We start from the raw sequence: 12,291 nt of genomic DNA on the forward strand, positions 1-12,291 counted from the left end.
ATAAATAGTAACAACTCATAATCCCATCACTGTGAGTTGAAATATGAATTCAGGACAATATGAAGATTTAACATTTTATTATCACATATAGTGTGCAAACACAAACAATAGTTATTGGTGTAAACTAAAACCATTACTGCAGGATCAAGGTTTCCATAAACAATATCACAATTATTCATCTTGAACAAGTCATGAAATCAAAAGGTTGTGTCATTATAAAACAGGAGTGTTTAATGTTTAATTCATGATGCAACACAAACATTGAACAAACTCATACATATTCTCAGATATCATACATTATATCATATTAACAGACATCACACATTATATCGACCTCAATCATAGATTTAACAAGTCAAGTCTCTGCTATTCACAGTGAAAGTCCTTTTACAGCGCAGCACTCTAACAGAACAAGGACGTCCAGTCAAAGGGACAGAACCCTTCATCTCCTCATGACCACAGTGGGGTCATCAATGTCAACATTGACCTGGGACAACCTCTGTATCTGTAGTCATGGTTACCCACACCCCATCATATCACACAGGTGTGTTGGAACAGAACTGTGTTTCCATGGAGACCTAGGCGTTCCTCCAGGAGGCTACTCATGACTCGAATCAGAGTCAGAATCTGTTTCTGATTCTACCTGGCACAGGGTCACTGAGGTGTTAATCTCATCAACCCAAAACACTGGGTAGAGGGGCTCAGTGAATGTGGTGCGGAATGTGTACAGGTGGGTCATTGTGTCAGAGGAGATGCTGTAGAAGGAGAGTACGCCAGCTGGCCAGTCCAGGAAAACTCCTACTCTGCTGGATACAGGTAAAACGTCAGGTAAATCAGTCTGTTCTTGATTGTGCTGGACAGAGAATGTCTGACCCTCCCCGAGAAGTCCCCAGGATTTTTCATTGGCTCCAAGTCCACAGGCACGGCTGTCTCCCTTCCTGCTGATGCTCTTATATGCCACTCCTATCTCAATATCCCCCTCCATATCCACCTCCCAGTAATGGCGTCCAGTCAGACACTCTCTACACAGAACCTGTTCAACTTGATCAAATCTCTCTGGGTGATCAGGACACAGCTGATCCTTGTCAACCGCCTCCACCCTCCTGTTGTCCTCAGACAGAGAGAGCTCTCTGTGTGCTGTGTTTGGGTCCAGACTGAGATCACAGGCATCTACAGATGAGAGGAGAAAGGCTGGATTACAACCTGTTTTAAAGTGTGTGTGTGTGTGTGTGTGTGTTCCTAGCTATTTCGGGAGTTTGAATATGAATTGATCCAGGAAAAACAAGGTTAAAGTTTAAATCAACAAACGATTGAGGTCAAGTGTTATCCACATGTCAAGTAAACAGATCAACCAGGTGCCTTCCACCACCTAACAACAATGACATGGACAAGGCGTACCAGGAACTCTGCAGTATACTGGTGAAAGCGGCCAAAAAATCCATCCCACACGAACGTCGCTACAGCTACAAACCGTGCTGGGATGCGGAGTGCGAGAGTCTCTACTGTGCCTTCCTCCGGCCCACCCAGGAGATGAGCCAGACAGGCTTGCTTCAGCCCTGCTGGAGGAGGCCATTAACTCCATCGACTTCTCACACTCCAGCCGCAAGGCATGGAGCATCCTTAACAACCTCACTGGTCGGTCTAGACACTCCCCCCCCATCACTGTCCCATCTCTGCAAACAAAATTGCATGACAATTTGTGAAAAGTGGGACATACGAGGGAAAAGACCGCAAATCGTCACGTCTGGTGGCAAAAGAAATGTCTGACCTCTGGAAGTCCATAACTCCTAGCGGCGCTAACATCTGCGGTGAATTCACACTGGAGGGGTTTGCTGCCGCATGTAAAGCCAGGGAAAGCTCCGGGGCCTGATTCTATCTGCTTTGAGCTTATACATGCCGCGCCAGCCTTGAAGTCCTGGTTAAGAGCGTTCCTCTCTTCCTGCTTGTGCCAACTCAAGATCCCCAAAATCTGGAGAAGAGCGCTAGTTGTCACGATCCCTAAGCTGAACAAGCCTGAAGGGGACCCCAAGAGCCATCGCCCCATCTCTCTGTTATGTATCACCTTCAAGATCCTCGAGCGTCTCATGTACGTCTGCATCGAACCAATCATCGACCTGCTGCTCCCACATGAGCAGGCCAGGTTCCGATGTGGGAGATTGACCGTATATGAAGTCACTTTGATGACTCAAGACATCGAGGACAGCTTTTCTGCCAAAAAGAAGGCTGTAGCTGTCTTTATAGACCTGACAGCTACCTACAACACCGCATGGCACCGCGGACAGGCACATGGTCAGCATGATCATGGGGCTTGTCCGAAACCGCAGCTTTACCCTCACCACCAGTAGTGGACAGCGAAGCAGGTTGCAACGCCTTAAGAACGGCGTCCCCCAGGGATCTGTCCTGGCCCCCCTCCCTTTATAACATCTACACCTCCGACCTGCCGAACAGTCTCCAGGAAGTATGCCTACGCAGACGACCTTGCGCTGGTGAACTCCACTGGAAACTAGCGGCATACCTCCGGAAATGGAGATTGAAGCTCAGCGAGGCAAAGATGGTGTCGGCAGCCTTCCACTTTAACAACAAGGAAGCCAAACATGAGCTCTGAGTGCACATCAATGGAACACTCCTGCCATGCTGCGCCGAACCAACCTCTCTTGGCGTGACACTGGACAAGTCACTCACTATCTGCCGACACCTCGAGTCACTGCGCAAGAAGTTAACAGCTTGTGTGCTGTTGATGAGTTGACTGGTCCGATCAGGCTGGGGCACCGGCGCAAAAACACTGTGTACAGCAGCCCTAGCCCTGGTCTACCCGACCAGTGAATATCGTGCACCGGTGTGGTGTCGCAGCGTTCACACCCGCCTCAACAGTCCGCCTATCAACGAAGCCTTGCGCATCATGACAGGCTGCCTGTGTCCCACTCCTGTGAACAACCTTCCCGTCCTTGCAGGTATCCAGCCCGCATGCCTCCGCCACACAGGAACCACAGCAGGTCTTGCCTGTCATGGCCGTGGAGCCTAACCACCTGCTCTACGACAGGCTCACTACAACGGAAGAGCCTCCTCAGCGTTTTAAGTCGAGACACCCTTTTGTTCCTGCCGCACAGGATCTCGTGCAGCAATGCAGAGATCTTAACATCAGCAAGGCAGGATGGGCGGACTACACCTGGCGTGCGGAGTGGGAGGCAAACACCTCCAGACTCTGTGATTTCATCCCAACTGCCAGTCCTTCCCCTACTGGGATGGACTTACCCAGACCGGCATGGGTGAGGCTTAATCGTCTCTGGACCGATGTCGGACGCTTGGCATCCTGTGCGGCGTGTGAGTGTGGCACCGAGGAACAAACCGCAAACCTCGTCATCCAGGACGGTCCGATATATCGGACACCCAATGGAATGTGTGGCCTGACGGTTGTGGATGACAAAATGGTGACATGGCTCCTGGAGGTGTGCCCAGATATATAGCCCAGGTGACCCCCTTCACCCAGTCTCAGAGTGGTAAAAGGATAGCCCCTCGGCCATGAGCCTGGGGGGAGAGGAAGGAACAACCGACCCATACGAAGAAGAAGAAGAAGAAGTCAGTGGATGTATGTGATTCCCTCTGGTGATTGTTTTGTACACTGACCAAAACAACTCTTCAAAACAACAACTTACACTTCTTAAGCAGCTGTGGTTTCACCCAGATCTCTTCATTATGGTCCACACTGTGGGAGAGGCAGAGGAAGAGACAGTGAAAGAGTGATACACACACACACACACACAGCCTGTGTATGAAGTGCAGTCTGGACAAGAGACAACTGGCATATAGTGATAACTCAAAAATAACCTGTCTGTGTGTGAAGTACTGCTTAAAAGAGTGATGAAGCAGGAGCTCTACTCAATATCAGGACCTGACTGTTCTCAGACCAACATGAGAAAGACAGACAATCTGGAAACAGTAACAGCAACAGTAACTGGACTTTAAAAAAAAACAATTTTGCAAAAATTGGCTAAGACATGCATTAGTAATTAATACTAACTTGAGTTTCTCCGGTTTAAACAGTGGATCAGAGAGCAGCTTCACTCCTAAGTCTCCTGGGTGATTGTAGCTCAGGTCCAGTTCTCTCAGGTGCGAGGGGTTTGACCTGAGTGCTGAAGCCAGAGCAGCACAGCCTTCCTCTGTGACTCGACAGAAAGACAGCCTATAGAGAGAGGGGTCATCAGGATATTACAACTCTGCTGCTCTCTGCTGGTGAGAGCTGGAACTACATATGTTTTTAGCAGTATGATGCATGGTGTAAAATGAGAGTAAGTGACATAAGAGCAATTGAATAATCTATTCTTTGCCAAATAAATACAGCCAAATGTCAATGTTTATCTTTTCATCATGAATACATCTATTTGTGGAATTATTCCAAAAAGCAAAAGTGGACTCGCACACAGAAACAAATAAAGACTGAAAGTCTTGTTAGAAAATCAGATCAATTTTACTGGTATCAACAACAACAAAAATGCAAACGTTTCGGTCCACGCAGGGAGGGAAATATATTTATTGTCTAAAAACGGTCCAACCGAATGGTCTCAATGACGAATTGGAAATGTCTTGTTTTCTATGAGTTGGTCTGTATGCACTAATCTGAGATTTAGCTGCGTTTGTAGATAAGTGTATAGTAATGTTTTTGAGTTTTGTGTGTATACAATGATTGCAGGTACTCCTAATTGATTTCATGAAAGGCTCCAGGTGCGCCCAATCAAGCTTTCTACCTTGATGTGGAGAAATCAGAGTATATATGGACAATGACACCAAGACCTCTCACTTTGCACTGACGAAGGTCCCTGCGTGGACATTTTTTTGTTGTTTATCCCAATAAAATTGATCTAATTTTCTAACAAGACTCTCAGTCTTTATTTGTTTCTGTGTGCGAGTCCACTTTTGCTTTTTGTACTATTATCCCTGACTGCCGCACCAGAGGACAGAAGACACAGGACTGATGTCAAGTACGCAGCTTATCTCTTGTTTATCACTTAGTCAACATAGTTTTCTCTCATTGGGGAAGTATGTTTGTAATATAACTGACCTCAGTATCTTCAGTCTACATTTGGGACTCTTCAGTCCCTCAGAGAGCAGCTTCACTCCTGAGTCCTGCAGGTCATTGTGACTGAGGTCCAGCTCTGTCAGGTGGGAGTTTGAGCTGAGGGCTGAAGCCAACTCCTCACAACTGTTCACTCTCAGGAAACAGTTTTCCAGCCTAAATAGAAGAACAGATAGAGAACATGTCGTTCATGTGTTCAGATGAAGCAGTGTTTTAGTCCTGAGCCCTATGTTACGTCCTTCCTAACTACTGTAGGAGCCAGAGATCAGCCAGAGATCAGTGGTGCTCAGATGAGAACTGGTATCCTTCCCCTTTCTATTGAAGTAGGTCAGTTCACAGCGAAGCCAGAAGAGAACAGGATATGCTCATGCAGTATGTGGGCTGTGATCTAAAAGATGTTGAAAACGAATTTCATTTCATGTTTTATGATACATTATATGATGTTTGGAGGATTCCCTTGTTTGATGAATGCAAAAGCAAGACCCTGAGCTGTTCTGGGCAGATAATGGCCAGAAGCTGAAGTGGTTATTTAAGGCTGAAGTATTTAAGATTGCCCGTTTTATTTATAAGGCCTGGATTAGAGAACAATCTGTTTTTAAGTAAGATATGTCAGGCTCTCCTGACATGATGTGTGAGTTCCAGTGCTGGGTAAGCTACTTTCTAAATGTAACTATTACACATTACGAGTTAGGTTCATTTGAGAGTAATTCTTCTTTACAAGATTACATTTTAAACAATCATGGACATATGTGAGTATGAAAATAAAAGTATTCAGTACATACAGCGAACCAATATTTTACGAGCTAGGCCTAGGCTAGCTTACTTCAATCTTTTACACTTTTTTTCAAATCTACTGTAGATAATAAACAAACTGAATAATCATGTAATAATTGGCATCCATGGTTGAACCTAATTGCTGACCTATATCAATATGTAGCCCTACAAAAAAACTGGCTAGATAGGAAACCTGTTACAAAGGCTGATGAATGGTAAATGGACTGCACATATACAGCGATTTTATCCACAGCACTTAACAATGGCCTCTCATTCACACACCAATGGTGGCAGCTGTCATGCAAGATGCTAACCTGCTCACTGGGAGCAATTTGGGGTTCAGTGTCTTGCTCAAGGACACTTCGACATGTGGACAGGAAGAGCAGCCGGGATTTGAACCGCCGACCCTGCGGTCATTGGATGACCCGCTCTACCACTTGAGTCACAAGTGAAGCTACCTAGCCTAACCTATACCTAGGGCTCTGGAGGGATAGTATTACATACTACTAAAATACCTAAAGCATGTGTTTTTAATTCTGAAAGTGCATTTTTCGTTGTTTTTTTTTTTTTACTCTTCTGGTTCTCAAAGTTGAACAGTGGAGTAAAAGGGCACTCGGCACTTGGCCAGTAAGTCTCCTGATAAGCTTTCTAAAAGCGCTCAATTCTACTGTTGACAGAGGCAGCATGTCTTCGGCAACATACTCTTACACAAATCTCCTCAAGTCTCGGCGATCAAGGGCAGATCGAGATCCAGAGAAATCGAATCTATGTTGCTTGGTTTGCTCGCGCAATGTGAGACTAACAGACTGTCCAACCATGTGTCCATTTTAGGGTTGTCATCATGTGAAGACTCCTGTAAGGGTACTGACCTCAGTGTCTCCAGTTTACAGTGTGGACCTCTCAGGGCAGAGAAGAGAACCGTCAGGTTATCACCATCATCATCATCGTCATCATCGTCATCATCACCATACCATGCAATCCTCTCCAGGTGCAGCTCTCTCAGGGGACAGTCTGGTGTCTGGACGGTGGAGACCAGTGATGCACAGTCCTTGTGGCTAAGCATCACGTTAGTCAGTCTGTAGAAACAGAGAACATGTCCTTCATGAGCAGGAGTGTGATGTAGAGGTTAGGACTAATGACTGTAGGTCTCTTGGCAGCCATGGTTCAAATCCCATCTCTATCTCTTTGACAGACCTACTGTATGTCTCCTGTCACCCCACCTACTCCCTTCCTACTGTCTAGAGGAAACACATGTCCACTGTCCTTGTAATGACACATCTCTATTGTGGTGTGGTGCTTGTTTGTAGAGCAGCTTGTAACGTGGTGGAGGGAGTGTAGACACTGAATCTGCTGAGTTGCATGTTTTCTTTTTACTTTTGTCTGTTATTTGCTGTTAGTGACAAATAAAAATTGGTTCTCCTCATTTGCACTTCCACACTCTACTTTCCTGAACTATTGACTGCTCTAACCCTGGTTTGTACTGCATGTTCACTATTCTGACATGTCCTTCAAAACGATTATGCTATGTCAGTAGATCCATAAAATCAGTAAAGGTACTGACCTCAGTGTCTCCAGGTTACAGTGCGGACCTCTCATGCCAGCGAAGACAACATTCAGGTCATCATCGTCATCGTCATCGTCATCGTCATCATCCTCACCATCCAACGCCTTCATTATCTTCTTTACATAGGTGCTAATGTTCTTCAGGTGCAGCTCTCTCAGAGGACAGTCTGGTGTCTGGAAGGTGGTGGCCAGTGATTCACAGTCCTCAAGGCTGAGCTTCATGTCAGTCAGTCTAGAAACAGAGAACATGTCCTTCATGAGCTGAAGTGGCCAGGGTTCAAATCCCATCTCTATCTCTTTCACAGACCTACTGTATGTCTCCTGTCACCCCACCTACTCCCTTCCTACTGTCTAGAGGAAACACATTTCCACTCTCCTTGTAATGGGACATCTCCATTGTGGTGTGGTGTTGCATGTTTTCTTTTTACTTTTAAAACAATCAGAGCCATTTATACTAGTGAGACGTGTGTGAGTTTGACATTAATACTTACATTGCCTTTCTGCATTTCCTCACAGCTGGGATCAGTCTGTAATGCACTGTCTTGGCTATGTTGTATTTCCTCTGGTCCATCTCATCCAGCACACCCTGTGACATCAGAAGTGCGTTGGCCAGTGCTGAGCAGTGATCCCCTGAGACAAGTCGTTTATCTCGATCTGGTGACATGAGGAACTTGTGAATGTCTTCATGTACTGAACTGTCTTTCATCTCAGTCAAGCAGAGGAAGAGATTGACTTGACTCTCAGGTGAGAGGTTCTCTACATCTGGCTTCCTAAGGTATTTCTTCATCTCCTCAACAGTCTCTGAGCTTCTTTTTGTCTGTGGCAGAAGGCCTTGTAGGAGAGTCTGGTTGGACTGCAGTGAGATGCCAAGCAGGAAGCGGAGGAACAGGTCCAGATGTCCATTCTCACTCTGTAGAACTGTATCCACGACTCTCTTCAGCACCTCATGCAGGGGCAGCTCTGTCGACACATTCTCCAGGAGAGACTCCACTGAACTGATGTTCTTGGTCACACAGCAGTAGAACACATAGACAGCAGCAAGGAACTCCTGAAAGCTCAGGTGCACAAAGCTGTACACTTTCTTCTCATACAGCCCATCCTCTTTCTTTAGGATTTCTGTGCACAATCCACTTTCCACTGCTGCTTCATTGAAATCAATTCCACAGTTGTTCAGGTCTTCCTCTGAGAATATGAGATTTCCCTCCAGCAGCTGTTGGAATGCCAGCTGGGCCAGTTTCAGAATGTCGCTGTCTCTTGATTTCAGGATCTTCTGTCTAGACTGATCTTTCTCTTTTCTCTCTTCATACTTTCCAAGTGCCACCCCTGTTTGAGTGATCAGGAAGTGAATGTACATCTCAGTCAGAGATGTAGGGATCTCTCCTTTCTTGGTTTTACTCAGCATAGGTGCTAGAACCTTGGCAGTGATGTAACACATGATAGGTATGTAACACATGATGTAGAGGCTTCTGTTTTTCTTGATGTGATCAATGATTTTGTTGGCTAATTCCTCATCTTCACTGAACTGCTTCCTGAAGTACTTCTCCTTCTGTTGGTCCGTGAAGCCTCGTACTTCTGTCATCTGGTCAATGCACTGGCGTTCAATCTTATCGGCTGCTGCAGGTCGAGTGGTTATCCAGAGGAGAGCAGAGGGAAACAGATGTCCCTTGATGAGGTTTGTAAGCAACATGTCCACTGATGATGTCTCTGTTACATCATGCAACATCTTGTTTCTGAAACTGAATGGAAGTTTGCTTTCATCCAGTCCATCAAAGATGAACAGGACTTTAGAGGATGCAAACATGCTTGCGTCTGCTATCTCTAAAAGTTCAGGGTGAAAGTAACACAGAAGGTCATGCAGATTGTACTGCTCATCCTGGATCAAATTCAGCTCTCGGAATGGAAGCACAAAGATGAAATCTACATCCTGATTGGCTTCCCCTTCTGCCCAGTCTAGGATGAACTTCTGCACTGAGACTGTCTTTCCTATACCAGCCAAGCCCTTCGTCATCAGAGTTCTGATGGATTCTTCTTGTTCAGGACGGGGTTTGAAGATGTCATTACAGTAGATAGAAGTAGCTGATGATTTTTGGAGTGATTCAATCCGCCTGATCTCATGTTCTGTATTAACCTCTTCACTCTCCCCATCAGTGATGTAGAGCTCTGTGTAGACGCTGTTGAGGAGAGTTTTCTGTTGTGTTGCGCCCTCAAACATGACTCTGTACTTTTTCTTCAAACTGTCTTGAAGTTTCTCTTTAACTCTTTTTTTGGTCCGGCAAGGGAGAGAAATGATAGAAATTGAAAACGTAGAGTAAGGCATAACAAGTAAAAAGCATAATACAACATCCTCATACAGTAGTGTAGTATAGATCCATGAAACACAATGGACCTCTCTGATAAAACTGCTTATCCTGATTTTACATATCTCACCTTTGTTTGGTGACACTGCGTTGTGGGGCTGTGGCTACGCCTTCTGAAATGATAAGGAAAAACAAGACCCATGATGTCCAAGACCAGGACGATACTGTCCTACAGAACCTCAGGGATGATAAAGGATGATACTGTCCTACAGAACCTCAGGGATGATAAAGGATGATACTGTCCTACAGAACCTCAGGGATGATAAAGGATGATACTGTCCTACAGAACCTCAGGGATGATAAATGTAAGTGACAGAATATATTTGATTGTGACAAGATTAAATAAACATAATCTAACAACAGAGCTTACCAAGGTCCTGGACCAAATGAGGCTCTTTCTCCCGGAGGATCCTGTAGAAGGCTGATTTGACCTTGACTCCCCCGGATTTTAAGGCGTTGTCCAGCTCCCTCATCTTCTTCTGTCTGGTCCGGGCTGCTTGGATGTCAGAGTAGAGCTCATCAGGGATCATACCCTTCTGGTGCAGTTCATCTGCTATGGACATCACCTCAGCAACCCTCTGAATGAGCTTAGACCGATGTGTGTCCACAAACTTTGCCTCTAGAGAAGAGAAATACACACACAAACACACAGAGAGAGAAGAGAATGGTAAACTGGTAGCTTGTACTTCTAAACATGTCCAGTGTTCCACCTCAGTACAGACACACAGCCTCACCTCTGTCTTCTCTTGTCCTCTCTGTCTCACTCTGTCCATCATGAGAGGTGGAGGGCCTGAGGAAGAAGAACAAATTAAAGAAAGAAATTCCTGTATTGTCCCGAATATAAGACAATATTTTTTTCCTAGAAAAACATCTGAAAAAAAGGTGTCGTCTTATATTCGGAGTCTAGACTTTTAAATGTAATTATACATTCACAACAGCAGATGGCGCTTTTTCCCCAAGCAAGCCACCGCTTTTCTCCCTCAAGGCACAACACACAGCGACGGGTGGCTGGCTATAGAGATGGAGAGACGTGAGCTGTGTTTGGGATCGCTCCCTCGTTCCCTCACTCCCTATTCCCTATATAGGGTTCACCATGTAGTGAACTACCTAGGGAACAGAGAAAATGTAGGGTACATGCACTGTTCCCTGCAAATCAAGGTGAATTGTGGGTAATAAATAGTGGACTATATAGGGAACGAAAATTCCGTGGAGAATTTGGACACTACAAACAAAATGGCTGACGCCCTATATAGTGCACTATACAGTGAATAGGGAGCGATTCCGAACATAGCTGTGGTATATAATAGGCGATTTTACCCTCTGAGAGTAGAAGACACGTTTGTCAAGTATTTCTTAGTTACATTTTGTGATAGAAGAAGCTAGTAATTATTTATAGGGATATTGTGCTATTTTGGACATTTAGTCCTATTTGTGGTCTGTATACCATTTACTTGAAACGTAGAGATCATACTTTCACTGATCATTCCAATATTGAGCTAGTTGCAGTTCTTATGCAAGCTCTCACTGGACTACAATGGAAGTCAATGGGGCACCTGTGAATGTGGGTGTAGGCTTACCAGTCTCAGTATGCTCTCCTGTGAAATGTATTGCAATCCTAATATTTGTACTTTTGGCATGGCTTGGACATAAGCATTCCCCTGGCACTTGTTTTCACTGCTCCCATGGAGGACTATGTTCAAGTCATGCCAAACACCTAAAAATATTCGGATTATGATACATTTCACAGGAGAGAGTAAGATTATCCACACCCTGGAACTACAACCCAGGAGCAATGTTGACACTGCCCCCTATATTCACACCCTGGTACTACAACCCAGGAGCAATGTTGACACTGCCCCCTATATTCACACTCTGGTACTGCAACACAGGGGCAACATCAACAAGATATAATCTGACTGACAACTGAACTCACCTTGAGTTTCTCTGGTCATTAGATGCTGCTCCACTGTCCTCCTCTGTCTTCCCCCCTGCTTTTCTCTTCTCTTTTGCCTTCCCATCTTGTTTCTTCTTCTTTGTCTCTCCCTCTTTTCTTTTCTCTACCTCCCTCTTTTCTATCTCTTCCAGACTTCTTCTGCGGGCTGTGGAAATGATGATGTTTTCTCTTCTCTGTTCAGTCCTCCGTTGAGAGTCCCTCTCCTCACTCCGATATTTGGAAGTATTTCTCCCCATGGTCTGATCTCCTCAGTCCTTACACCATGCATTTAATTTAGTTACTCCTTATATAAATCTCCTCTCCCCACTCTCTCTCCTTTTCTCTGTCACCTTCTCTCTCTCCCTCTCTCTCTCTCTCACTCTCTCTCTTCTTACTGTACCCTTCTCTCTCTCAGTTCCTCTGCAGAACCTGTTGGCGAACACAAACCACATCTACTTTAAGATCTTCTTCACCTGATAAGAATGGACAGGATTCTGAACAGGTATTTTGAAGGTTAATCCAGGGTAGAGAGGTTCTGTTCTAAGGTTAGTCCAGGGTAGAGAGGTTCTGTTCTAAGGTTAGTCAAGGGTAGA

At 45.2% G+C, this 12,291-nt stretch overlaps 1 protein-coding gene and 1 long non-coding RNA gene across 2 annotated transcripts; both read right to left on the bottom strand.

Moving 5' to 3' along the window:
• Nucleotides 1-442: 442 nt before the first annotated feature.
• LOC311327218 (NACHT, LRR and PYD domains-containing protein 3-like) lies at nt 443-10,238 on the bottom strand (the record flags this gene model as incomplete). Its single annotated transcript, XM_084460253.1, has 10 exons — nt 443-505; nt 644-1,170; nt 3,654-3,703; nt 4,019-4,180; nt 5,057-5,227; nt 6,715-6,921; nt 7,407-7,640; nt 7,900-9,666; nt 9,836-9,878; nt 10,136-10,238. 10 exons carry the CDS (start codon nt 10,236-10,238, stop codon nt 443-445), a joined length of 3,327 nt encoding a protein of 1,108 aa, XP_084316379.1.
• A 10-nt stretch (nt 10,239-10,248) lies between these two features.
• Nucleotides 10,249-11,911, bottom strand: LOC311327296. Its single transcript, XR_014631091.1, has 3 exons — nt 11,699-11,911; nt 10,500-10,555; nt 10,249-10,384 (listed from the first exon to the last, which is right to left on the bottom strand). It is a non-coding gene; the product is annotated as an uncharacterized lncRNA (long non-coding RNA).
• Between the last annotated feature and the right edge of the window lie 380 nt (nt 11,912-12,291).

The sequence above is a fragment of the Borostomias antarcticus genome, assembly GCF_949987555.1.
Source record: "Borostomias antarcticus genome assembly, chromosome: 31".
Taxonomy (NCBI): Eukaryota; Metazoa; Chordata; class Actinopteri; order Stomiiformes; family Stomiidae; genus Borostomias; species Borostomias antarcticus.